Below are 26,617 nucleotides of genomic sequence, written 5' to 3'. Positions count from 1 at the left end.
TGTTCCAATGGACCGTGAAAAATATGTAACTCAGGTAAGTAAGGTGAAAAAGTAAAGTAAAACTTGTTCGTAACTCGACTCGACTCATATCAACTCAACTCAACTCAACTCGGTAGACGGCAGACAACAGATAGCAGATGACAGATGACAGACAGCTGTCATATAGACATGTCTGCATTTTTATTTCAAAAGAAAAAGTATAAGAGAGGTATCATACATGCATACATGGTAACATGATACACGCGTACATGCATACAGAGTACATTGTACATGGTTACGGGGTAAGTTACATTGTAGGTATATATAAGGTAGTCAGGTAGGTAGATTTAAGATGGTAGGTATAAGGTAGGTAGATATAAGGTAGGTATATAGATATAAGGTAAGTAGTAGATATATAAATGTTCCAAACATTCCAAATGTTCCATGGCGAATATCAGACCATGCAAACATGTAAACATGCATTTAGATTCAAACGATACAAAAGAGAAGAGACAAAAAAACAAAAGACAGAAAAAAAGGGTGAGAAATAAGAAAAGGAAAAAAAGAAGACAAAAAAAGAAAGAATGCAAAAATGGGCCAGGATTCATGCAGCATAGTAATAGTATGTTAACAGTAACAGTAGCATTGCAATGACATGTTACGGACATGAAAATAAAAAAAATAATCACAAAAGGAAGTGATATGAATGAACAAGCTCATTTGCAACCTAATGACGTGAAAGAGTTCATAGGATAAGAAAAATTATATAAAAAATACAAAGAGGAACTAAAGTAAATACGGGGGAAAAAATCAAAACCTTCTGGATTTCTCGCCGCGCCAAAAGCCCATTAATTCGCCCGTTTCGCCAACCCATTCCCGAACGCCATCGACCGCGGCCTTGGCCAGTCCTTTACTCTTTGATCGCTCTCCTCCTGCTGATCGTGCGCCCGTGGGGTCGCCGAGCGCACTCGCGGGGCCGGTTCCTGCAGCAGATGCAGCGGCCGACGCGCTCGTGTCGCCCGTCGCGTACTCTGAGCCCATGCTGGGCAAGACGTTTTCGCCCGCGCTGAGTGAGACGAAGAGCGCAAAAGGCACGAGCCAGACGCAGAGACCAAAGTATGAAGCAATTTCCGAAAAGGAGGGAACGTCAAGCGGTTCGAGAGCAGACGGGCGTCCCGCGGGCGGAAGAGTGGGCGGTTGGGAGAAGTGGCGAAACCAGGCGAAGTGGTTGAAGATGACTAGGACTGTTGCAATTTCATTTTGCATTAGCAGAGGTTCGATTCCGTGGAACAAGGAGAATGGAACAAGGAGAAGCTGAGGGAGGACGTACGGCATGAGAGCAAAAAGAGCGGGTCGGACAATTTGACGTATGGAAAGCGGCGCAGATTGCCAGCATACACGACGTGGCTGACGATGCTGAGCAAGGAAAGGAAAAACGGGAAGCGGTCAACCAGCCACAGGAAGACTTGGATCCCAATTATGGTGTATATCAGCCGCGTGAGCAGTTTCTTGGCAAGTACGGTATGCTCTTCCACCAGCTCCGAGAGGTAGTATAGTCCAGAAGCTGCCCAGAAAACATTTCGTTAGCTACTTTGTGAGCTCAATTATGAAAGTTGTAGAATTGGGGGATTCAAGACAGGCCTCCAATTTTGGCGCCGGTAGACAGAAGTAGAAAAAGGAGAGTAAGAGACAGAGGCTATACCAATTGCTAATGTCAGAAAGCAAAAGCCCAGGACTATCCCCGCGTAGCCAACGAGCGGGAGGATCCACATGGTGTGTTATAATATCCGCTGCGATTGAGTTGATTGCATGTGAATTGGATCGAGGGGGCAGCGATGTCCTGCGAGAGTAACGGATTTAAATTGGAAACAGAAAAATAAAGATTCGAAATGTTGTAGTATTATTGTGACCTGAAATTTTCCGGGCGCAGTTTCTGTAAAGGTGGGTTGGATTGTGTTTGCGTTTTGCCCTCTGGAAGAGTAGAGAGAATCCGGAACGGTTAAGTTAAAGCAGAACAAACCCCGAATTGTAAGGTGCTGCGTGTTGTTTGGTCTAAATGCGGAGCGGGAGTGACGAAGCTCCTCGCTCTCTCTCTCTCCGCGTATTCTTGTCTCTCGTCTACTTATCTACTTTCGGAATAGACGATACAGGGTCCGACGGCACTTGCCGCTTGGTTCATCCACCAAAAAGTTCGAGATTCACCGCCCCACAAGCGAAACGCAGAGGGAAATACTGTACCTTGAATACGATTTATTGACTTTACTGCTGTGTCTATTACAAGGCTCTACAACTACATACTCTATGCAAATCAATTATCGTTCCACTTGTCTCATAAGTTTGTAATAGACTATATTCAAAGTATACCAGCATGTCTCGTCCCGAAGACTCTCTGTAAGCATTCCCTATCCTGCATTGTTAGTTGGATGAGGAAACGGAAATATCGCAACATATCTTTGCAAAATATGGATCACTCAATTCCTCAATGCTATGCTTCTATGGTTCGACTGACTTCGATGCTGCAGCCCCCCCGACCTTTTCTACAATGACCTCGAATCGCGCAAGTACACCACATCCTCTCGTATCCGAAACATTCAAGCGTCCATGACGAACCGGGCATTGGAATTGCTGGACCTCAAACACCCATCCTTTATTCTCGACGTAGGATGTGGGTCTGGACTTTCTGGAGAAATCCTATCAGGCGTGCCTCCTGAAGAGGGAGGACCGCACGAGTGGGTGGGAATGGACATCTCAGCGTCGATGCTGGACGTGGCGCTGCAGCGGGATGTGGAGGGAGACCTTTTTCTTGCCGATATTGGGCAAGGCGTGCCATTCCGACCGGGAAGCTTTGATGCAGCAATCAGCATCAGTGCCATTCAATGGCTGTGTAATGCAGAGAGCAGCGATGTCAGTCCCGAAGGTCGACTGACGAGATTCTTTGGGGGCTTGTACGCCAGCTTGCGCAGAGGTGGTCGTGCGGTGTGCCAATTCTATCCGAAGAATGACGCGCAGCGGATGATGATCAGTGCTGCCGCCGTCCGCGCTGGTTTCGGTGCGGGTATCTTGGAAGACGACCCGGGAACGAAGAGCGCCAAGTTGTACTTGGTCCTGACTGTTGGTGGCGGCGAGCTGGAGTCGCAAGGAGGTGACATTACCGGTGTCGTCAAAGGATTGAATGGCGTCGATATTGTTGACGCGCGGAGGAAGGCCGAGAACGCACGGCGGAAAGAGGAACGAAAAGGAAGCAAGGCCTGGATTATGAAAAAGAAGGACCAGTTGGAGAAGAAAGGAAAGATTGTCAAGCCGTCGTCCAAATATACTGGTCGGCGGAGAGGGCCAAAGTTTTAAAAACGGAGCCATTTGATTCACTCGGCATGCTTGTGTGTGTGTTTTGCTTTCAAGCTTACAGATGGCGTTGGGGGATTGCAAATGATTCGATGAATAGGCGTAAGGTAACATATACATTGTTGATATGAATGTGCAGGGCTAGAATACAATTTGCGGCAACTTTACACTGTGACAAATCTTAAAACTGCACATGGTATTCTGCTCCATCGTCTCTCCCAAAGTCAATTTACATAAATCGGTTTATATGGCGGCCTCCATCTTGTCCAAAACGGCTCTCGTGAACTCGTGAGTAGAAGCGTTGCCGCCCAAGTCGCGAGTGCGGAACTTGCTGCATTGATTGTTAGCCATGTTCAATATTTGAAAAAAAGGCAATGAGGGTGAGGGAAAGAAACGTACCCCTCGCTGATCACATCATAGACGGCCTTGGAGATGCGGTTGGCGTGGTCATCCAGACCAAGGTGACGGAGAAGCATAGCACCAGAGAGAAGCATAGCAGAAGGGTTGGCCTGGTCCTTGCCCTGAATGTCAAGACCGACGTGACGGCAACCGGGCTCGAAGACAGCAATGTCGCGGCCCATGTTGCAACCGGGGATGATACCGGGGCCACCGACGAGGGCAGCGCCAATGTTGGAAAGAATACCACCGTAGAGGTTAGGCATGACCATAACGTCGAACTGCTGGGGCTTGGAGACAGCCTGCATGGAGGCGTTGTCGACAATCATGTCGCCGGTCTCAAGGGAGGGGTAGTCCTCGGCGACCTTCTTGAAGGTGTTGCGGAAAAGACCGTCGGCAAGCTTCATAATGTTGGCCTTGTGGATACAGGTGACCTTCTTGCGGTTGTTGGCCATGGCGAAGCTGAAGGCGAACTTGGCAATCCGTTCAGACTTGGCACGGGTAATGATCTTCAAGGACTCAACGACACCGGGGACAGACTGGTGCTCGAGACCAGAGTATTCACCCTCGGTGTTTTCTCGGATAATGCAGAGGTCGACATCCTTGTGGCGGGTCTGGTATCCGGGAATGCTCTTGATGAGCACAATTGAGGCGTAGATGTCGAGCTCCTGACGAAGGGCCACGTTGAAGGACTGGTGACCAGAACGCTCGACGGGGGTGTGAAGGATACCTATGCCATGTCAGGTCGGTGATCCAGCTCATGGCCGAAAAATGTCGTGCTTACCCTTCAAACCGAGCTTATTGCGTCTCAAAGAAGCGAGAGACTCTCTGAAGAGCTCTTCAGCATGCTTGTTTCCGGTTTCGACACCAGAGACGTCGATCTGCTCCCACTCGACGGGGACGTTGTCGGCCTTGAAGACAGTCTTGACCGACTCGGCAACCTCAGCACCGATACCATCACCTATATTCAACAATGAGCATCTAATTGAAAATTATCTTGATGGCACAAGAAGGCAACCATCATACCAGGAATCAAGGTGACAGTGTATTTGCCGCCATACTTGGTGGGCTTGAAGATATCAGACTGCACAGTGGCCAGGGCTGCAATTGGATTCAGTTAGCTCTTCATGTCTTCTCAATTGATGCATGGAAAGCTCAATTGATCTTACATCTGGTCATAGAAGGGGCAAGAACGCTCGAGGGCGTAGATTTGGCGCCCCGCAGAAGGGCCTATACGGTCGAGCAGTGTTTGTTAGCGCGCTATTTTCGGTGTGCAATTGATCCCGATTGGTGTGATTTGCCAATGAGAAAACTCACCTGCGCTGATCTGGCGGAGCTGCGAGACAACATCCTGATACTTGAAGGGAGGGATGGGAGAGTGAAGAGGACGAGATGGGAGATGGTGTCAAAAGAGACGATGCCAATAACCCGAAAAGCAAAAGGCCGCAAGAGGACGAAAGAGGCTCCTAGTGCCGGGAGGAGCAATAATAATCTACGAGGTCCCCGGCTAGGGTGTACCGATCAATCAAGTCTGGGAAACTGACGGAGATTCGCTTGCTGTAATCTCGTCTAACCTGGTTCCGTCCACGGCAAATTCCTCCCCCCACACGATCAGATATCGCACCCGGTCGCCCCGAAACAGCAACCGCGACAACGACAACACGATATGATGATGGCTCATTAAATAGAGTCCTGGGACGAATCTTCTTGATATTTTGTTATTTTTATGAAGATAAAAATGTTAATTTGTGTACTGGTGTCATATTGTTAACCGTCCCATTTTGAATGTTTAATCACGTGCTTCTATGGGTTAAGGGGCTCCTTTCTCACAATATCCCGCGTGATTGGCAACTTCAGAATGAGATATCCACATGGCCGCTATTGCTCTTTTTTTGTCCATTATGGCTCTGCTATCCTATCTTGAATTTGACGTACATGTTTTTCTGATTGAAATTTAAGAAATCCCTTTTACACATTTCTCTTTGGCTTCAGCCCCACTGCTCGGGCTTCGGCTTTTCACTTCCATCCAAGCTTCTTCCCAACGTCTTGCCAGCAAGATCGTCAAGCAGTATATTACTTAAGAGTTCTGACCCAAGCATTTCTTACCGCCATATCCAAATTGCGGTGGGAAATCTGTTAACTCTCACGTGGCAGATGGCGACCCAAGAAATCCGAGCTAAACCTCTCTGGGCCTTCAATAGTCAGGGCTTATTGATGATCAAAATCCGTCGAAAACCAACACCACATAGCATCAATAAGAAAAACCAAGCGGCTGAGATCTAGAGAATCTCTCGTCGACATGGATGATCCAAAATCTTGGCATCTCCCATCTCTCAATGGATTTTCCACACTAACACGCCGCCTCATGCCACCTTTTCCCGCCTCCGTCTTTCTTTGCTTTCAGTATTTTGTTCTATCTAGATGGCTAGGTTGCCTCTAGAGATTTTGCTTTCATTTCTGACTCTAGCAGTTGGTTAGATTTCTGTTCTGTAGACAAGAGCTACGGTCTCCTTTCTTTGCAATTCTTGACGGACTCTGGACAACGTGACCTTGGACCTGTCTTGAGTTGTGGTTCTACGATAATCTAGACCAAATCAGATACACCCCTTTCTTTGAATTGTTTAATTGCATGTCACCAACCGGAGGGCTTTTATTTTTTATTTTTATTGTCATAATGGGAATTTGGGGGGAAAAAGTTGTTTTTATTCAACGAGCGCAGGTCCCTTTATTCGCCTGGCCGCTATTGAAGTTATTGAGACTTCTATCTATTGAACTCAAAATACACAGCCTATTGACAGGAAAGCCAACGATATTTAAATGGACAAATCATCCCGCTACCATCTGCTCTTCAGATCTTTACATTACTTTCGTTCTGCAGACCAACTGTTACGTTTGTTAGCATTCGTATTTGGGACTTACGCCCACGCCAATCTTTTCTTCCTTCAATCTTCGTTCCTATTATTTTTACCACTTTCAAAAATATCAAAAAAATGAAGCTCCTTACTCTCATCTCGGCGGCCATCTTGGCCAGCGTTTCCGTCGATGCAGCAGCGGCGCCGGCTCCCGCGCCGGACGCGGACGCCATCATCCGCTTCTGCCATCTTCCCGGACAAGGCTGCTCGAAGCTCAAGCGTGCTGCCGATGCCGCAGCTGAGGCCCTCGCCTTTGCTGCTCCCGCTGCAGCCCCCGAGGCTAACCCAGACACTGTTCATTTCTGCCATCTGCCGGGCCAGGGATGCTCTAAAGCCAAGCGTGCTGCTGACGCTCTCGCCGCTGCTGTGGCTGACGCTTATGCCGTCGCCGGACCAGAGCCGAATGCTGAAGCTATTGAGCGTTTCTGTCACCTTCCCGGCCAAGGCTGCTCTAAGGTCAAGCGCGCTGCTGCGGCCATTGCTGATGCACTTGCCGAGCCAGCTCCTGTGCCCGAGGCTAACCCAGACACCGTCCATTTCTGCCACCTTCCTGGCCAGGGCTGCTCTAAGGCTAAGCGCGCTGCCGATGCTTTGGCAAAGGCTGCTGCTGATGCTGTCGCCGCTCTGTAAGAGGGGACGCTTCGGTCACTATGTAAGTACTATCAGTCATAATCTGGCAATGTTACAAGCACAGTTGTTAATTCTGATTGCAGATATTCAATTTGAATCAATATGATTTTTCACATAGAAGACAAAAAATTTTGATTGGCAATACTCCGCGGACGAACTCCAACTATATCCACTCCTTAACCGCTACGCCTTTCTAATATTCTTGCTGGCGTTTCTTTTATATTCTTTTCTCTTCTTACCTCTGCTAGCATATCCTCTACTGTTATACACTTTCCGGAATAAAGGCTTGAGTCTCCTGTGTCGTCTGCTACAGATATGTCCATGCATCTGTACACATTCAACAGTCTCCTCGGGTCAACTTTCATAGGCTGGATCAGCGTACTTTTTTTCGATGTTCGACACAGCGAGCCGCACAGAATGAAGGCCAGGAGTGTACCATAGAAGCGGATATGTTTCGAGGCATATTTTTCTCTTCGATTCTAGACTAGAACGGATACGTTCAACTTGTTTAAATAGTCGAGTCCTTGACTCGAATTGGCATTTAGGATGTAGGGAATAAAACGGAAATTTTGAACATTGTCATGAAATCATATGATCACACCAAATGTGATTTTTACCTTTCTATCATAAATCGCTAGTTGAACGATTTCAGCTGAAAGCGCTGAAAATGGTATCTATATGCTTGGGGCCGCAGTTAAAGCCCATAACTAGGTTTATCCAATCTCTTCTATATCCCCAAATTAGCGCGCTGTTTCCCGGCTATTGCGAAAGCCAATAGGGGACGTTGTGGCGCGGGGGAGTTATCGATCTGCTCCGCGTGTGGGGTACCCTGTCGGAGTCAATTGCAGAGCGCGGAGAAAACAAAAAAGAGTCATAAATTTCACAATCTACTACGACAGCGTGTCACACGCCTAATAAATTCCCAGCAAACCCACATCTTTCTAGAAATTTGAGACACTTTTAAAGCGTCGAAGTGCATGGTGACATCTGCAACTCAAATCAAGACTGGAGTGACGCCACGGTAGATGCACCATGGCGGATTTTATGCAGAGGACACCTGCCTAAAAAACCACTCTATCGCTGCGGGCGAGACCGCTCGTAACTCCCCCTCTCCACTTCCAAAATGCGTGAATGGGGATAAAGCCATCACCAATGACTTGTCCGAACTCTCTGAAGAAAAGGACAGTCTTTCGCTGGACCCAACGGCTGATATAGCAGCCTCACCACCACTTGGTCCTCAGCAAAGTACCCACGAAACTGGGAATCATTCAGACGACAACAATGAAGACGACGACGCAGATTACGAGTTTCCCGAGGGAGGTTTCCAAGCCTGGCTCGTCGTATTCGGCTCCTTTTGTGCCATGTTCATGGTATTTGGTGTCGTGAACTCTACGGCCGCACTGCAGGACTACTTCAGCAACCATCAGCTTCGCGGGTACTCGCCTGGCTCGATTGGGTGGATCTTCAGTCTGAACCTATTCCTGGTTTTCTTCTGTGGCTTGTACATTGGAGGAATCTTCGATGTGCATGGCCCGCGACTTCTGGTTGCATTTGGCAGCCTGGCCCTGGTCTTATCAATGATGTTATTGGGCTTCTGCACTGGTTAGTTATACTTTCTGACAGCATGCAATTACCTTATGCAAAAATGGGCTAACTATGGTAAAATAAGAATACTGGCAGTTCATGCTTGATTATGCAGTCCTCGGAGGTATAGGAGGAGCGCTTCTCAACACCCCCGCCTATGCATCCATTGGTCACTTTTTTCAGCGCCGTCGCGGTCTCGCAACGGGAGTTGCTTGCACCAGCGGCTCTATCGGCGGCATCGTCATCCCAGTGATGCTGCAGGGGCTGATTCCCAAGATTGGCTTTGCCTGGTCAACCCGCGTCATTGGGTTTCTCTTTCTGTTGTTGGCGGTCCCTGCCAACCTCTTCATCGTGAAGCGGTTGCCGCCGTCTAAGAAGGCCTCGGGAAGCTTGCTTCCTGACCTGACTGCTTTCAAGGATCCCAGCTTCGCACTGTGCTCCGCTGGGATGTTTTTGATGGAGTGGGGTCTTTTTGTCCCCTTGACGTACATTAGCTCGTACTGTACTACGCATGGCCAAGACCCTTCTTTTGGCTTCACTGCTGTCGCGTTGCTGAATTCAGGAAGTTTCTTTGGACGCTGGCTTCCAGGGCTCCTGGCAGACAAGCTCGGCAGGTTCAACGTCATCATTGTGACAATCTTGCTGTGTGCCATTACTGTTTTGGCTATCTGGCTGCCAGCTGCAGATTCACGAGCCGTGATTATTGTCTTTGCCATCTCGTTTGGCTTTGCCAGTGGCAGTAACTTGGGCCTCATTCCAGTTTGCCTGTCGCAACTCTGCCGAGCTGAGGATTATGGCCGTTACTTTGCTACGTCCTATTTCTTTGCTAGCTTTGGGTGAGTAACCACGTCCTTTTCTTCTTTTTACCTTATTTCTTTCTTTTTTCTATCTATTTTATTCATTTGTCTCTTTTGACGTGCAAGGCTGATGGATTCCGTTGTAGCACGTTGACGAGCATTCCAATCGGAGGCCAGCTCCTGACTGCCACGGGTGGTGCCTATTGGGGCTTGATCATCTTTGCTGGTCTGGCTTATTTGGGTGCCTTGAGCTGCTATGCGCCGTCCCGCGTCGTTGCTATCGGATGGAACCCGAAGACTGCCTTCTAAATGTGAAGGCTCAAGGAATGTTGGCAGTACTTTGCGGTTCAATTGCGGAAAGTCTGCCATGGAGATCAAGCCCCAAGTTTACATGATCTCCATCATTCCATTTTATGCCGGTATTCGGCACCGTCAAGCCACTTGTCGAATCGCAGTCAGCATAGGACCAATTCGACTATACTCGGTGTCTGGTCTGGTGAAACCAGGTTCACTGATTGAAATGCTTTTGTATCATAAAACCCTGACGTTCCTTACCCTTTTCTACACCTGTCACTCTTTACATGATGCCATATCTTCTTCCACTCATTTAAGTAATCAGATCACCTTTTGCATCTGTCTACTTTGTTCTGGTCAACTCTCCATTGCAATTTGCTGTAGGGAATTGTCATGACATTGTTGATGTATTCGCATACTACCAAGAACAATAACACTACTTTGTCGAACACTATGTATGGGAATCCGATTAATGAGTAGAGTGTATTTGAAACGAACCCACATGAAATGATCGCCCAACACGTGAGAAGCCTCGACGTAAAGTTCGGAAAAGAATCTAAAACCACCAAGCGAAGGAAAGGATACAATGAATGAAACGACGCTCAAAATCAGGAATGCAATGGTGAATAACAATCTCATGGTATCATCTGTCTAGAGCATCTCTTCATCATGCAACTCGTGCACACCCGCAAAACCGCCAGACATCTGGGCGTACTGCCTCATGTGCTCAAAAGGCCCATACTGGTCTCCCAAAGCCTGGTTTCCAACAAAATTGCCAAGGTATTCTGACCCTTTGAAGACCGGATCTATCGCTTGAACATAAGTGGTTGGTTTGGTCAATGGTTCAATCATGTCGCTGTATCCATCAACATCGTATCCGTTCAGAATGTAAGGCTCGGCAAGGCTGCGTCCATCGCCAGCTTCAATTGGGGTCAGAGCCAGAGGAACGTCAGGTTCTGCATCCCCCATTTCCTCCTCTTGGCTACTGATGCTTGGAGGGGACAGGAGAAGGAGTCTCCTTTCTTCTTCTGATGCCTGTCTTTCTTGTCTAAGCCGAGCCATGACTTCCTCTTGTTCCAAGCTAGTAGCAGGCCAGTTATTCAAGTCTCGCGCTAGCTCGTGCCCGCCGTAGCTGGGCGGTGAGCTTCGCCAGAGTTCTAGAAGGCGAAATTGCTCTTCAGGACCAGCGTGCATAAACAATGTCACTTGAGAGGGAAAGAGATTCGACGGCTCAACTCCATGACTGCGCAAGATATCTTCGGCAGCTTCGCGATCCTGTTGTCCAAAGGTAGACTCCTGAGTTTCAGCAGGCGCAGCTGTTACCTGATGGGCAGAGTGGTGATAATGCTGAGTGATGGAATATGTAATTGGAGGCGGATTACTGGGCGATGGAATATCCGACAACCCATGTGAATCAATATTATTAGGGTTCGAAAATGTAAGGTTGCGGGAGAGGAGAGCGATGAGGTCCTCATGTGTAGTCATTGTTTCAGTAATAGATGCTAATACGTGAGTTGATTCTATGGGTGAACTGTACTTATATCAGTCAGTAGCAATTCGTAAGATAGGATGTTGGGGAAGGTTCGATTCTCTCACAAGTTCGTAAAAGGCCCCTGTTTGAAGATGCTGAAGATTGCGATGTTCTGATTGCCAAACTCAGATGCCTGTTTCTAGGCAACACTGTGCTCAGATTATGGCGATCTTGGTGCTTCGCTGAATTAACTAGGAAGATCAGGGAATAGAAGTGAGAAACAACTACAAACTGCGAGAAGCAATATGCGGCAAGGAGAGTCTTCTAAGAGGGGCCACCGTTGTGACGTTGTGAAGTCAAGATACTGTCAAAAGTGGTGTTGGAAGGACGTTCCGTCTATGCTGCGCACAATAAGCAATCTGGAGGTGAGTTTTGAAGCAAGTATGAGAATTAAGATTTGGAAAAAGATGCAAGGCGGCTCTGGGCGAGCACATGAAGGGCTCAGAGAAGCATCGGAGGACGAGTCATAGTGGGGACTTTCGTTCGAAACCCTGAGGAGGTAGAAAGGCGGAATCAGGATCGAGGGGTAGGAGGGGCAAATTGGCATTGGACCACTACAACGAGACGTCCCCTTCGTCCCCCAACACCAACTTAGTGCTTTAGCCCGTGTTCGCGTCCTTTTGGCTCTCCAATAAAGACATGCCACCTGATCCACTGATGCCCGAGGCAGCAATTTGACGTGTTATGGAACATGGCGGTAATTCGCTGGGGAATGTCTTTGATTGAACTTTACGGGCAAGGAAGAAAATGCCATCCTATAACGTGATAGCATCATGTCCCGGTTAAAAAGCACATGCCTCCCCACATCTAGTTAAAACACCCAAGTAATTTAGATAAAGCCGCCGCACTGCAGGAACCGACCGCGGAGGGGCACCACTACAATTACAACCACCTCCTCACCGCTCGCCCAGTCTCAGTAGACTTTCTGCCTGTAGCTTGCGCCTTCTATCGGCTCCTTCCTACCTAGGGAGACTATGAAACGGGCCTGACCGTAGTCCACAGCATAATTAGAGGAAAACTCTCACCTAAGTAAAAGGTTGCCATTGTGTAGAGCGATAATGCATATGATTCATGTTCATACAGTCCAAGGTCGACGTCTTCTAGCTCGGCTCAACCTTCCGCGGCTGATAATCGTGACGATGATGGGCTCGCTAATACTTCCACTTCGGACCTTGTAAGCAACCTACGCGTAGCGGTTGCTACCTACGGAGTACAGCTCTAGATTAATTACCCAGCCTGAAGCCAGACAGCATACTCAACTTGGCGCTCTTATACCAAAACCTTCCTATCATAAATCATAACGAGAGTGTTTACTTCAATCGTCCAGGATGGTACGTCGTGCGCTGCGAAATCTTCCCCGACGAGAAGCTGGAGACACCACCGGCCATCTTGATCTGCAGAGACTAATCATCCTCTTGCTGTAGACTTCAATAGGTACTGGTTACGATCTGTCAAATTCCGTCTTTTCGCCCGATGGCAGAAACTTCCAGGTGAGAGATACATGCGGAAATTGTTCCTCCTTGAAGTGCCGCAGCCATCTGACTTGCCAACAAGGTCGAATACGCAGTCAAGGCGGTAGAGAATGGTGGCACGGCGGTCGGTATTCGTTGCAAGGACGGCGTTGTACTTGCCATCGAGAAGATCATTACAAGCAAGCTTCTGAAGGTCGGAGCGAACAAGCGCATCTCAACAGTTGACCGTCACGTTGGTGTCGTAAGCGCCCTCCCTTTCTGTCCGCCTCTGTTCGCCCATCGTATCCATTAACCCCGAGGTTCCACTACATAGGTATCATCAGGACTCGTCCCTGATGGACGGCATTTTGTTGCCCGTGCCCGTGATGAGGCATCCTCATGGAGAAAGTTTTACAAGGCGCCCATCTCAACGGCCATGCTGTCCAACCGTTTGGGCGCATATGTCCAGGCTTATACCCTTTACTCTAGCGTTCGGCCATTCGGTGTTACTTCAATCATTGGCGGATGGGACTCTGAGGCGGATATTCCTGTCGATGGACAAGTAGGAAATGGCCCTCAAGTTGGCGCCGGCGGCAAAGTTACGGATGTGAAGAAGGGTGGTCCCGCACTATACATGATTGAGCCGAGTGGACAGTACTGGGTACGTAAAAGATTGCCTCGCCTCTCTTCTCCCTCTTGTCTGTATGAACAAAGTAGTTAACAAGGTTATCAAGGGCTATTATGGAGCGGCCACTGGCAAAGGTCGGCAAGCGGCCAAGGCTGAACTCGAGAAGCTCGACCTTTCCCCCACGGGTATCTCGTTAGAAGAGGGCGTCAAGGAAGCTGCACGCATAATTTACGTCGCACACGAAGACAGCAAAGACAAGGAGTTTGAACTTGAGATGACCTGGATCAGCTCATTAGACGGACCTACCAAGGGCAGACACCAGGAGGTTCCTAAGGAACTGCGCGAAGAGGCCGAGCGGTTGGCAAAGAAGTCGCTCGAGGGAGATGACGATGACGAGGAGGAAGAAAAGACGGGCGAGGAAAAGATGGAAGAGTAATGCTTCGGGCGCCTTCTTGTTCAGATTCATTGACGACGATGGCGGCGCAATACCGATAGAATGTGTAATTGTATTAGTTTGCAGGCATTGAGCGTGACAGATCTTTGCTCATATGATAATTGATGATATTTGGAAAATTTTATATCGGACCGACCATTTCGGGGCTATCGTACGCCTTAGGCTGTTATTGTTGTATTTTATTGCCCGTGAGCCTCGCTTTGGTCACCGGCCTGTTTCAGGACCGCTGTGGGTGGCCAGCATTGATCGTGGATATATTGTAGGCTTAATTTCCCTTTGCCTAATTCGCCTTCTTGATATATTGCCTCTGCTGCAATCTGACTCAACACAAGAAATCGTCGTATCTATTGATTATCTCGCACATTGTGTATCGCTGTTGATGCTTAATACTTCCCTGCATCATCCAGCTACACAAACGTTCGACTAGTCTACTGTAGCGCAAACAATTTCAAGGACAGAATACGGAAATGTATGTGTTACTTGAACATATGTTCTGGGTGAGAGCTTGCCTGTCCACCAAAGATTTTTTTCGACGAGAGGGCATTGCTGTATCGAATATGTTCTGAGTGCAGTTTCTTACTATTGGAGTTGATAAAATGGATGTCAATCACACGACCTTTTACCAAATTCATGTTTTACCAAGTTTGCGAATTACATGGCATTTTAAGATGGCGTTTGTTGGCGGCACGTGCTTGAAATGCCGGGTTTGTCCTACTGGCATATCTCCTTCCTATTGGGGGTTTCGACGAAAGAGTATAGAAACACGAACGACAACTCATAAGCTCGATGGAGCCAGCTCTAGAGATCTAAGATATGTGTACAGGATTCTTGTTCGGAGCATGTTCAAGCTTAATAAATTTATCTATTAGCTTGTCCAAATTGGTATCATTTCATTTCGAGCATTTCTTTTTCGGGCCGACATGACAATCTTCCGACGTATATTGAAATGTCAATTTTCCTCACCGCCTTCAGAAGCATGATAAGCGGCATTGAGCTCGCAAAAATTGGAAAATAATTCCGGCGAGAATTCAAAAGGCTTTTAGTGCCGGGCTGCTCTTTTGACGTCTCCTACAAAGTATTTTATTGAAGATTGAGGCAGTGACGCATGGTCCGGATGGCACGTGCACTGCGCCATTCGGTAGCCATAAATAGAAGAGTGCAGGCTGGAATGGGCGAGGCGAGAGTAGACGCACTATCACCGGAACTCCGAGGCTCTAGGAACAAAAGACTCCACAGGGGAGTAACACGAACATCCAATTACTAAGCAGATGGCTCCACTGACAGCATGAAAGGCACAATAATCGTCCCAGCGTTGGTCGAGAAAAAAGGGCGTGGGCTTTTTCCATCCACATATGGGGGAACAATTTGGAGATGCCAAGCTTTAGGGTCAATAATCTACTAACGGAGCTAAGGCATGATGAAGTAATTTGGGAGGTTGCTGATCTGCTGCAGAAAAGCTCAAGTTAGGGAAATAATTGGATGCGGTTACGAGGTACTGGAAAGGACCCTGTCAGCCCCTGATCACTACGCTCTGTTCCTGAATCTTTGGAAGTTTAAAAATAGTACGAAGGAGTATCCTTGCATGTTGTCAGGGAACTATGAAGCTTGATGTGGTTTTTATCCTGATTCATATGATATTTTGGCCCCTGATTGATAAAAACCTTTTTGTCGTGGCTTCACCAACTTTTTAGAGTGAAACACGGATATTGGAATTTTTTTGGCTGACAGCCACAAAAACATCATCCGCATGGTTTATGCTGCTTGCCGAGGTATCCTAAACTGCTGCAGGTTCCACGGAATAACAGGTGACCGTTATAGTGGCCTGCATTGTGCTATCTATCGGAGGACATAGTAGCTTGGTCGTGGTTTGCTTTTCGTGCATCATTAATTGTTTGTCTACATAGAGTCATTTGTTTTGAATGAAACATTTCACAGATAATCAGTGCAACGATGCACATTTAGTCAGGGCACACATTTGGTGTACTTTGATTTTTTTCCCCCATGTGACTGAGCAGTTACACCAAAACTGCCCTGATGGCATTGGAAGGCCCAATAAGTTCCATTAAAGGTATTACAATTTCTAGGGACTGCCGTTTAGCAAAGTCTTGACAAACCTTGTACGTATGAACCGAGATGGTTGGAATTGGGAGCATTGGCTGAGGAAGACTCGGAACCACGCACATTACCCTAGAATAGTAGAGTGACTGTCCACAAGCATGACGGAACGTGGGGCATGCTGACCCTGCAGATAGAACAATGCTCCGACTAACAGAAGTTTTTACGAGGTGCCGACGGGAGTTTAGCGATGGTGTCGGCGACTGCGCCTCGACCGACAAGAGAGAAGGAGAGAAGGAGCAAAGGCGACCAGCTAAACGGCGGCTTGGCCTTGACACTAACGTTGACATGAAGGTAGATTTTGTATAGAGTTGAATGAAAAATCACTGGATCATTCGAGAGTGCTTTTTTCCTGAAAAGCCACGTGAGATATGGGATTAACTAAATGCACTCAACTGGACGAATACACAGCTTTGGCCTTCTTTGGTCACCTCTATCCGGTTTGCGCGGTCAAAGATGGTAACTCTACGTTATTCTAGCGCCTGAGGCGGTCGTCTCTCAGGCGACCGCTGGTTCGTTTCCAGTCCCCTGTCCCCTGTCCCCTCCCTCCCTCCTTTAACACCCCCCGCCCCAGCTCGGCCCTTTGACCCCTCGCTCCTCCTCGGGCGGAACCAAACAACGCTAAAGTCAGACGCAACTCGTTTTAATAGTATAAAGCTCCTGTCACCATCTCGTCCGATTCCCCATCAACACCACACAAACACATTGTTCTCTGTCCCATCTCTCCATTCTGCTCGCAGCTACTCTCTGTTACTTTTCCGCTGCTGAGCCAATCTCTCGTTACAATCTTTAATTTCAAATACCCAACCTTTTCTTGTACTTGTGTTTTAATTGTTCTTTGTGTGGCTTCCATTTGAAGTCGATTCATCATGTGGTACGTAATCCCTCCGACACCCTTCACTTACACCCCAACTCAAGCCTTTCCAAGATGAAGTATACCCAATCTGGATTCTAATGAGCTTGCAGTGGCATCTTCGGATACGTCAACTATTTGGTCGAGAAGGACCGGAGATATATTCTCAATACCCTCGTTAATGGTTCGTGCGCCGCCACTCCTCCGTCTCGCCCGCTGTCCGCGACCACTTTTTGCAGCGTACTTACCATGTCAATACAGGTCTCTCCCGTCTCGAATACCGTGGCTATGACTCGGCTGGTATTGCCGTTGATGGCGACAAGAAGAACGAGGTGTTCGCCTTCAAGGAAGTTGGAAAGGTTGCCAAGCTGAAGGAGCTCATTGATGAGTCCAAGCCCGACTTGGACAAGGTCTTTGACTCTCACGCCGGTATTGCGCACACCCGCTGGGCCACTCATGGTCAGCCCTCGCGGCTCAACTGCCACCCTCACAGGTGAGATTAGAGATCACTCCAATTGTCAGAAGACGAAGGGCTTCTAACGAGACTGTTGCTCAACAGATCCGACCCCAACTGGGAATTCTCCGTCGTCCACAACGGCATCATCACCAACTATAAGGAGTTGAAGCACCTGTTGGAGACCAAAGGATTCAAGTTCGAGACCGAGACCGACACAGAATGCATTGCCAAGCTGGCCAAGTACCTTTACGATGAGCACCCCAACATTGAGTTTACCGTCCTTGCCAAGGCTGTCATCAAGGAGCTCCAGGGTGCTTTTGGTCTCCTCCTCAAGTCTGTCCACTACCCCCACGAGGTCATTGCTGCTCGCAAGGGTTCGCCGCTGGTCATTGGTGTCAAGACGGAGAAGAAGATGAAGGTCGACTTTGTCGATGTCGAGTTCTCCGAGGAGGGTGCTCTCCCCGCCGAGCAAGCGTCGCACAATGTCGCCCTGAAGAAGTCTACCGGCAACCTGCTCGCCCCTCCAGACAAGTCCCTGCTCCACCGCTCCCAGTCCCGTGCCTTCCTCTCGGACGATGGAGTCCCGATCCCGACCGAATTCTTCCTCTCTTCCGACCCTTCTGCCATTGTCGAACACACCAAGAAGGTCCTCTACCTTGAGGATGATGACATTGCCCACATTCACGATGGACAGCTCAACATCCACCGTCTGTCCAAGGACGACGGCACCTCGGCTGTGCGCGCCATTCAAACACTGGAGCTCCAGCTGCAGGAGATTATGAAGGGCAACTTTGACCACTTCATGCAAAAGGAAATCTTTGAGCAGCCCGAGTCTGTCGTCAACACCATGCGAGGCCGCTTGGACTCGGTCAATAAGAAGGTCACCCTTGGTGGTCTGCGTCAATACATTAGCACCATTCGACGGTGCCGACGCATCATCTTCATTGCCTGCGGTACGAGCTACCACTCGTGCATGGCCGTGCGGGGTACTTTTGAGGAATTGACCGAAATCCCCATCTCTGTCGAGTTGGCGTCGGATTTCTTGGACAGACAAGCTCCCGTTTTCCGTGACGATACCTGTGTCTTTGTCTCGCAGTCGGGCGAGACGGCCGACTCGTTGATGGCGCTGCGCTACTGCTTGGAGCGTGGTGCTCTGACTGTTGGTATTGTCAATGTGGTCGGTTCGTCCATCTCTCTCCTCACCCACTGCGGAGTCCACATCAACGCTGGCCCGGAAATCGGCGTGGCTTCTACCAAGGCCTACACTTCTCAGTTTGTGGCCATGATCATGTTTGCACTCTCTCTCAGCGAGGATCGCGCATCCAAGCAAAAGAGACGCGAAGACATCATGGAAGGTCTGGGCAAGGTGTCCGAGCAATTCAAGGAGATTCTCCAGCTCAACGATACCATCAAGGACATGTGTGCCAAGTTCTTCAAGGACCAGAAGAGTTTGCTGCTCTTGGGCAGAGGCAACCAGTATTCTACTGCTCTCGAGGGTACGTGTTTTGAACAAGATTGATTCGCAGCACGAGAAAAGTATAACTGATATCTCCCCTCTCTCTAGGTGCCCTCAAGATCAAGGAAATTTCCTATCTCCACTGCGAGGCAGTCATGTCTGGAGAGCTCAAGCACGGTGTCTTGGCTCTGGTCGATGAGAACCTCCCCATTATCATGATCTTGACCCGTGATGGTCTCTTTGCCAAGTCGCTCAACGCCTACCAACAAGGTACGACTAATAATACATATTTTCCACACCTGCTACAATTCCATGTGCTAACGAATTTGGTCTCTTACAGTCATTGCCCGCGGCGGTCGGCCAATTGTGATTTGCAACCCCAACGACGATGAGTTCAGTGATGACAAGACGGAGCAGATTGTCGTGCCCAAGACGGTCGACGCTCTTCAAGGTCTTTTGAACGTCATTCCGCTCCAGCTGATTGCCTACTGGCTCGCGGTCGCAGAGGGGCTGAACGTCGACTTCCCGCGCAACTTGGCCAAGTCGGTGACAGTCGAGTAAAAAGCTTTGGTCTTGACCTTTTATACTTTAGAAATTATCTTGAGGAGCATTGCTACTGGGTTCATGGTGCACTGGGTATTCTTTGAGCGCAAAGGGTTTTGGGCGAGGGACCGGAGTCGTTTGCTTGCGTGCTGGGAGCCACCATGTATAATGACACTGTATTAGATGCCTTGCAAACTTGTTAGCTAGAATTAAACAGACTTTCTTTTTTTCATTTTGAATATTCTTAATTGCAGATATTGAAATGAGAGCAAATAGATAGTGGATGTGCAGCGCGGGCGAGGTCAGCTGAATGCGCGCAACCTAGCAATATTACGATTCGACCCTCTGACTCTTTTATCACCGCGTGTCGGAACCGCCTCTTGGGGGTGATCGAGTTGTGACAAATATGCGAGAGACCGCATTCATTGACCGTTGATTTTCTTTGCGATACCAAACGAACTTCATTATGAGCTGCTGGTTGGCGTGTTTGCCCAACCCCAAGAGCTCAAAAGGGTTTGAAGAGGGGAGGGGAAAGGGAGGAGGAGGAGGAGGAGGAGGAGGAGGAGGAGAGACGTAATTAAGTAAAGCTACACCCGCATCGCTTTTGGTTTAGCGCCAAGGGGCAACAAAAGAAAGAGAGAAGAGACGACGCTTCTGCGTAGAGTTAAGTGTATGTGAGAAAGTGGGAGAAGTAGGCAAGTTAGGTGGTGAGTACTCTAGTGAGAGACTGAGAGAGAGGAAGTAATTAGGCCCCAATCCTGGTCGGTACGATGTAATTGCGCCCGTGTCCTCCGCAAGCACCACATCAAAACGAAAGGGAAGAAAGCAAAAGGTTCGCCAAAATTTCTACCGGAGTACGCGGCGCTTCTTTGGACCTTGTTTCCTGTCGCCATCAATCCCTGAATTCAAAAGGGTTTTGGAAAAGACGAGGTGTATAATCATTATTATAGCTCGTGACAACCTCTCAGCCGCCCTTCTTCATCACACCTCCCGTTGCCCGCTCTGCAAATCGTCGGCTTTCGTGTACGGTTCGCGTTGCAGCGGCCACCGCTACCAACTACAACCGTGTCGCCCTGACTGACGCATCCCACGCTTTGAATCAGTTGGCGTCCCTATGTTTGAAAAGTCTTTCGCTGAGCGAAAAAACAATCGATGAGGGGCTGGATTGGAGATGACCAGGTCAGGCTAGGACCGTCTTCAATATGTCGTTCGCCGACTTCTTTCCCGCAGCCCCCAAAGCTGCAAAAAGAGCTGCAGAGGAACGACAACGAGCGCGGGGCAAACCAACCGATATTCTCTCTGCCACGAGCGTCTCTGCCGGGGTCATAGTCCGCCCGTCAGGGTCTGAAGATTCACAAATCTCCCGCCCCGGCGGTGTCACGAGCGGTTCAATTATCGAACAGGCCGTGACGGGCCAAGAGGACAGTGAATCCGTGCCAGGAGACCTTTTGAACGGAGTAGGCTCCGCGAGCTCTCACGCAAGCACCGTGTCTTCTGTCTTCAGCGCGAATAATCAACTCTCAATCATTTCCAATGCCGGCGCAATTTCTAACCTTCATAATCTCACACCTCTAACAAACACCGAGTCCTCTCCCCCCGGAAAAGCGCCGAGCTCTCCTCAATTCAAATCCACCTATGGCCATACCCCTACGGATGGCTCTCCTGGCTTTGTTGAGCCATTGCCCGACTCTGACGCAATGGTCGCAAATGCAATGACACCAGCGCACACCCCACTTGAGTCGCGCCTCTCTGCCCGGCCTGCTGGTGTCAAAGGATCCATAGCCACATATGATCCTGAGCTTGACCCGAAGCTCAATTCGAAGCAGAAGCGAAAATTAAAAGCAGTATATCGAGAGTTTGGTGAAGAGGTATGATTGCCACCATTTGACCCCCAAATGAGAACTCTCTACCTTTTCTCGCTGCCAGCACCTCTACATTCAGGCAAGCGGGTTGCCGAAGATTTACCAACTAACGGACTTTCTAGGACGATGATCTACCTCCCAAAGACCCCCGATTAGCAATTCCTCACTATACCAAAGGCGCAGCCAACAAGCCTAAATGCAAACTCAGAACCGCGCCTTATATCCTGAAAGCCTTTCCGTTTGACTCTGCCACATCTGTCGGCCCAGGCCCCCCCACACAGGTAGTCGTTACTGGTTTCAATCCGCTGACGCCCGTCTCACACATCAATGCACTGTTTTCGAGCTTCGGCGAGATTGCTGAAACGAGTAACAAGACCGACCCAATAAGTGGAAGTCTCTTGGGCGTATGCTCGATCCGGTACAAGGACAGGATAGTGCGCGGCGCGGCGCCCCAGCTTGCCATTGATGCTGCGAGAAGGGCGGAGAAAGGGGGCACTGGCCAGCGCATTGGGACGTACACTGTGCGGGTTGAGAGAGATCGAGAAGGTCGGCGATGTAGACGCGCCGTCGAGGCGGTGCTCCATCGATTAAGAGGTGAAGAGAAGAAGCCGGAAGAAAAAGAGACGCCTCCGCAAACCGTCCCGAACTCTGCGCCGCCCCCAACCGCACCCAAGGGCCCCTCAGTCAAGGTCGCACCAAAGATTCCCGAAGGCCCAAAGAATACCAGCCGGCCAGGATTTCCATCTCTAGTGGAGGAAAGCCCGATCCTGAACCAGCTAAAGCGGGAGCCTTACATCTTCATCGCCCATTGCTATGTCCCGGTTCTTAGCACAACGGTCTCGCACCTTAAGAAGCGTTTGAAGGCTTTCGATTGGAAGGAGGTCCGATTGGATAAAACAGGGTACTATGTCATTTTTGACAACTCCCGACGTGGTGAGGACGAGGCCTTGCGATGCTACAAGGCGTGTCATATGACGCCACTTTTTACATATATCATGAATATGGAATGTCAGCAATATGGCAATCCCAGCTACGAACGCAGCCCGAGTCCTGGCCAGGTGGAAGCGGAGAAACGCGACAAGGCCGAGCGAGAACGGCGCAGGGTGGAATATGAGCAAGAGATTGAAATCCAAAAGAAGCAAAGAGCGAGCGATTTAGACCCTGTGCGAGAGGCTGCCGACATTGTGAGACGAGAACTCATTGAGAAGCTTCTGAGCGACATCAAGTCTCGCATCGCTGGGCCGGCACTCTTCAACTACCTCGATCCCGACCGACACGTCGACAAAAGACGCAGGCTGGGAATTTCTGATCCGTATGACACCCGGCGGCCCACGATTCACATTGAGCGAACCGATGAGAGTCCTCTGGCTGGTACGCCAGATTCGCGGGCCGATCCGATGGCAGCAGGCCAACGCCGGCCGCTTGGCTCCTCGACCCTTAACATCACGGCACTGCCTCGAATCAGGAAGGGTGCTGGCACAAAGCAAGGCATTGTGGGCTTTGCCGACGAGCGGCGAAAACGGCCTGTGCCTAGAAAGGCTGATATTCGACCTCTTCACCACCGGCTTCATCAATTCTACGATGAGGAGGACTCGGAAGATGAGCAAAGGACGCCAATGACGAGAGATACTGAAGAGCAGGAGAGCAGGCCTCTTAGCAGGATGAGCACCACCAGTGCCGAGTCAGAAGACGAAAACGCCAAAGTACCGGTCAAAGACCGCACAGAAGAAGACTTGGAATCTCGATGGGGCGGTGAAGATGAAGGCGAAGACGGCCAAGCTACGACATTTATCCACTCTGATGCCTACAGGGATGAGACGGTGGATGCTAGTATAGAAGAGCTTGCTCGCGAAGCGAACATGCTGCCGTTGAGTTCCAAGAAGAGAAAACGGTTACTCAAGGAACTGGAGGCACGAAAGAAACAGAGAGAGGATGATAAGTTGTTTGGTATTGAGAGGGAGGACATTGAGACATTTGAAGCCGCGCCCATCAATATCGAGATTGAAGTACCTGGAGAGGAGCAGGAAGTCAAGGCCGAAGCCGAAACTCCGGTGGAAGATCTCGGCGAACTACCTGACGCGACAGAGGCCACGGCCAAGACAAAACCGAAGAAGAAGGGCGCGAAGCCAAAGAAGAAGTCGAAGAAGCAGTTGTTTGAGGAACGGGAACTCAAAAAGGCACAAGAGAGAGCGCTGCTCGAAGATATTCAAGAGGAGCAACCTGCCGAGGAAATCGAGGAGGAGCCGCAGCCAGAGGAGGAGATTGAGCCAGAAGCCGAGGTTGAACCTCCGAGGGCGGAGGTGGAATGGGGCGTATCTTCAGATGTACCCAGGCGAACCGTGGAGGATGACGAGAGTATTATCCTCGACCTGGATGGATGGCAACATCTCATCAAGGACAATGAAGATCTCCACTTCCTTCAAGACGTGCTCAAGGACGAGCCAGAGGCTGACTTGGGCCACGCGGCCGCTTGGGCATGGAAACAAAAGGAGATTAAGGCTCTCAACCGGGGCGGCGAGCGCGGACCAGTGCGGAGCAAGACAATGATTGAAGGATACTATGTCCCGAACGCTTCAGGCTCGGCACGGACAGAAGGCACAAAGAAGATTTTGGAGTCTGAAAAGTCCAAATACCTGCCGCACCGCATCCGCGTGCAAAAGGCCAGAGAGGAACGCGAAGCGCAAGCCAAGAACGAGACACAGTCGGTCGTGGACGCAGCCAAGCTTGCTGCTGCCAAGAGCATCTCCGGCTCATCATCGCGCTCTAACCGTGCGAACAACCGCCGCCTCGTCGCCGACATTAACGCTCAGAAGCAAGTCATTAGCGGTGATGCGGACGTGCTTCGGTTCAACCAGCTCAAGAAGAGAAAGAAGCCGGTCAAGTTTGCCCGCTCCGCCATCCACAACTGGGGTCTGTACGCCATGGAGAATATCTCTGCCAACGACATGATTATCGAATACGTGGGCGAAAAGGTCCGACAGCAGGTGGCAGATATGCGCGAGAGACGATATCTCAAGAGCGGCATTGGAAGCAGCTACTTGTTCCGAATTGATGAAACCACCGTCATCGACGCGACCAAGCGTGGAGGCATTGCCCGATTCATCAACCACAGTTGCACGCCAAACTGCACGGCAAAGATTATCAAGGTCGAAGGAAGCAAGCGGATCGTCATTTATGCCCTTCGGGACATTGCTCAAAGTAAGTGCTAGTCATTATTCTTCACGGTCATTATACTTCACTGTCAATATACTTCACTTTACATCTTATACGGCTTCGATACTCTCAAACCTACAGACTTCCCTGTTTCTTTCTCAAGCACTCTGTGAACTATTCCCGCTAACTGAATCCAACAGACGAAGAACTCACGTACGATTACAAATTCGAGCGTGAATTCGACAGCGACGATCGTATTCCTTGCTTGTGTGGCTCTTCTGGCTGTAAAGGCTTCCTCAATTAGCTGCTTGTCGCTCACATTTGCCCCCGCGCGCTTCTTTTTGTCTTCCCTTTTTCTCTCCTCTCTCTCGTCTCTCTTCCACTGTCTTCGTACCTTTTCCCCTCTCTCTCCCTCCCTCCCTCAATTCCTTCCTTCCTTAAAATCTCTTTGCTGCTCTTCTGTATCCTCGCTCCAAATGTCAAGTTTATAGTAAACTTACTAAATCTGCATGTACGGCGTTTTTGAATGTCTGATAGTTTACCCAACTCTATGTTATTTCCTTGTCCCGTGTTACCTTTAATGTTTCTCTATTAATCTCGTCCTCCTTGTGACTCCCCGCCCTACTTGATATTCCATTCCATCCTATATTTCATCCCACTTGTCTTGCTTTTTTATTTCCTTTTCTTTCATCCCCTTCTCTCGCTTTTTTATTTTCTGTTCTGTTCTTATCCTTTCTTTTCTTTTCTTTTCTTTTCTTTCCTTTCTTTTCTTTCATCCCCTGCTCTCACCTCTTTCTTCTCTTTCTTTTCCTCTCTGTTCCTTTCCTTTCTCTTCTTCGAGATCTTGATGATCTGTCCGAGGTTTGAATCGAATGTTTTTACCTGCTTGGCTTTTACACCGGCTTGGCTTTTACTACCGTAGTACTAGGGTTACTTTTTTTATCACACACACAGACACACATACACACAAAATTCTCGGGAGAGGCGAGGGATAATACAGGCGCGGCGAAACTTTGAAATTTTGAAACTTGAAACTTGACACTTTGAAAGTATTATATAAATGTACAGTAGTTGTAGTTGTATGTTCATCTTGCTTCTTTTTCTTTCATGTCTTCTTTCCGTGTTCCCTTTTCCTTTCATCCCCTTTCTTTATGTATGTCTACTTTCAGTGTTCCCTTTCATCCCCCTTTTTTTGTATGTCTTTGTCTAGCTCTTATATTCATCTCAACGTTTATTAGGTTGATCCCTACGTTTATTACCTAGGTTTATTTCATGCTTAGGGTATCTCTCATGATCGTAGAGGGAAGAAAAAAAAAAATGAATGAAGATGATATACTTCGAGCAACTTTTTTTTTTTAAATTGAGATAGGTAAATTCTAATGTATATGGGGAGGAAAAAAGCATACATAGTGTACATGACTTAAAAGGTAGGGCAAAGGTTCAGGTATTCAGGTATTCAGGTATTCAGGTATTCAGGTATTCAGGTATTCAGGGATTCAGGTATCATGATGACAAAGTGACGAAAAACGAGTTTTTTCGAGGTGAAACGGGACGTATAAGATATGATAAGTAAATGAGATGAGACAAAGGGGAAAACAAAAGTTGAAACGCCTAATATGCTTAATGTATAGTCCTCGACTCCTCGACTCCTCGACTCCTCGACTCCTCGACTACTCGAGGTTCCTAAGCATAAAAAGGGCTAGCATGCTTGGATTTGAGTAGTTGATGGACAGAGAGACCGCGAGACAGAGAGAGAGACAAAGGGAGACCGAGAGACAGGGAGAGGGAGAGGGAAAGGAAATGCAGGTGAGAAGGTAAGAACGTCAGTAACGTGTGGACCAGACAATGGTCATTCCGCTGGTAAATGTGGTCTCTCTGGCACTGCACGGACGAATAAAAGTGCAAGTGCAGTGATTGAGTACGAAGAAGAGTAAGAAGAAGAGTAAGAAGACCAGAAAAGACGAAAGTCGCAGATTGTTGACGTGAGTGAGACGTGTAGTGGACTTGGCTGTTCAGCTACTTTCGTGGTTGAAATTCTTAGAATTTCTGGCAATGTCGCTGTCGTTTGAGGCAGTCGATTTGGTCTGAGAGTATTGCCGATGCGATGGTGATGCGGGGTATGTAGACATGCTTTATGCTTCTGTATGGGAGAAAGAAAGAGGGGTTTAATAGTCGATAGA

The 26,617-nt window shown here is 48.8% G+C and overlaps 10 protein-coding genes across 10 annotated transcripts; 7 read left to right on the top strand and 3 right to left on the bottom strand.

Annotated features, from left to right (window-relative positions):
• Nucleotides 1-310: 310 nt before the first annotated feature.
• On the top strand, nt 311-711 carry L228DRAFT_101896 (hypothetical protein). Its single transcript, XM_018328860.1, has one exon. It carries the CDS (start codon nt 424-426, stop codon nt 631-633), a length of 210 nt encoding a protein of 69 aa, XP_018190220.1. The 5' UTR covers nt 311-423; the 3' UTR covers nt 634-711.
• Nucleotides 558-2,024, bottom strand: L228DRAFT_259851 (putative Golgi apparatus and endoplasmic reticulum protein Svp26). The gene is made up of 3 exons (XM_018334203.1): nt 1,682-2,024; nt 1,310-1,543; nt 558-1,223 (listed from the first exon to the last, which is right to left on the bottom strand). Exons 1-3 carry the CDS (start codon nt 1,749-1,751, stop codon nt 790-792), a joined length of 738 nt encoding a protein of 245 aa, XP_018190219.1. The 5' UTR covers nt 1,752-2,024; the 3' UTR covers nt 558-789.
• Nucleotides 2,025-2,199: 175 nt separating this feature from the next.
• On the top strand, nt 2,200-3,540 carry L228DRAFT_245653 (S-adenosyl-L-methionine-dependent methyltransferase). Its single transcript, XM_018332219.1, has 2 exons — nt 2,200-2,370; nt 2,502-3,540. The coding sequence occupies exons 1-2, from the start codon at nt 2,348-2,350 to the stop codon at nt 3,322-3,324; spliced, it is 846 nt and encodes a 281-aa protein (XP_018190218.1). The 5' UTR covers nt 2,200-2,347; the 3' UTR covers nt 3,325-3,540.
• On the bottom strand, nt 3,361-5,192 carry L228DRAFT_245651 (isocitrate dehydrogenase [NAD] subunit 1 mitochondrial precursor). Its single transcript, XM_018332218.1, has 6 exons — nt 5,035-5,192; nt 4,887-4,947; nt 4,744-4,818; nt 4,502-4,678; nt 3,721-4,447; nt 3,361-3,652 (listed from the first exon to the last, which is right to left on the bottom strand). Exons 1-6 carry the CDS (start codon nt 5,065-5,067, stop codon nt 3,565-3,567), a joined length of 1,161 nt encoding a protein of 386 aa, XP_018190217.1. The 5' UTR covers nt 5,068-5,192; the 3' UTR covers nt 3,361-3,564.
• Nucleotides 5,193-6,707: 1,515 nt separating this feature from the next.
• On the top strand, nt 6,708-7,259 carry L228DRAFT_266977 (hypothetical protein; the record flags this gene model as incomplete). The annotated part of the gene is made up of 1 exon (XM_018334931.1): nt 6,708-7,259. The coding sequence occupies one exon, from the start codon at nt 6,708-6,710 to the stop codon at nt 7,257-7,259; it is 552 nt and encodes a 183-aa protein (XP_018190216.1).
• An 862-nt stretch (nt 7,260-8,121) lies between these two features.
• On the top strand, nt 8,122-9,891 carry L228DRAFT_245649 (MFS general substrate transporter). The gene is made up of 2 exons (XM_018332217.1): nt 8,122-8,861; nt 8,929-9,891. The coding sequence occupies exons 1-2, from the start codon at nt 8,285-8,287 to the stop codon at nt 9,681-9,683; spliced, it is 1,332 nt and encodes a 443-aa protein (XP_018190215.1). The 5' UTR covers nt 8,122-8,284; the 3' UTR covers nt 9,684-9,891.
• Nucleotides 9,892-10,267: 376 nt separating this feature from the next.
• L228DRAFT_101795 (hypothetical protein) lies at nt 10,268-11,596 on the bottom strand. Its single transcript, XM_018328858.1, has one exon. The coding sequence runs from the start codon at nt 11,417-11,419 to the stop codon at nt 10,586-10,588; it is 834 nt and encodes a 277-aa protein (XP_018190214.1). The 5' UTR covers nt 11,420-11,596; the 3' UTR covers nt 10,268-10,585.
• A 918-nt stretch (nt 11,597-12,514) lies between these two features.
• L228DRAFT_245647 (proteasome component C1) lies at nt 12,515-14,454 on the top strand. The gene is made up of 5 exons (XM_018332216.1): nt 12,515-12,796; nt 12,890-12,955; nt 13,020-13,178; nt 13,251-13,577; nt 13,651-14,454. Exons 1-5 carry the CDS (start codon nt 12,794-12,796, stop codon nt 13,978-13,980), a joined length of 885 nt encoding a protein of 294 aa, XP_018190213.1. The 5' UTR covers nt 12,515-12,793; the 3' UTR covers nt 13,981-14,454.
• Nucleotides 14,455-16,789: 2,335 nt separating this feature from the next.
• On the top strand, nt 16,790-19,773 carry L228DRAFT_245645 (glucosamine-fructose-6-phosphate aminotransferase). Its single transcript, XM_018332215.1, has 6 exons — nt 16,790-16,987; nt 17,080-17,150; nt 17,228-17,459; nt 17,526-18,919; nt 18,988-19,149; nt 19,220-19,773. Exons 1-6 carry the CDS (start codon nt 16,983-16,985, stop codon nt 19,438-19,440), a joined length of 2,085 nt encoding a protein of 694 aa, XP_018190212.1. The 5' UTR covers nt 16,790-16,982; the 3' UTR covers nt 19,441-19,773.
• Nucleotides 19,774-20,624: 851 nt separating this feature from the next.
• On the top strand, nt 20,625-24,741 carry L228DRAFT_266972 (histone H3-K4 methyltransferase Set1; the record flags this gene model as incomplete). Its single annotated transcript, XM_018334930.1, has 3 exons — nt 20,625-21,290; nt 21,407-24,482; nt 24,638-24,741. The coding sequence occupies 3 exons, from the start codon at nt 20,625-20,627 to the stop codon at nt 24,739-24,741; spliced, it is 3,846 nt and encodes a 1,281-aa protein (XP_018190211.1).
• Between the last annotated feature and the right edge of the window lie 1,876 nt (nt 24,742-26,617).

This window comes from Xylona heveae (assembly GCF_001619985.1).
Source record: "Xylona heveae TC161 unplaced genomic scaffold L228scaffold_3, whole genome shotgun sequence".
Taxonomy (NCBI): domain Eukaryota; kingdom Fungi; phylum Ascomycota; class Xylonomycetes; order Xylonales; family Xylonaceae; genus Xylona; species Xylona heveae.
The sequence above is the reverse complement of the archived record's forward strand: the minus strand, read 5'-3'. Positions and strand labels throughout refer to the sequence as shown.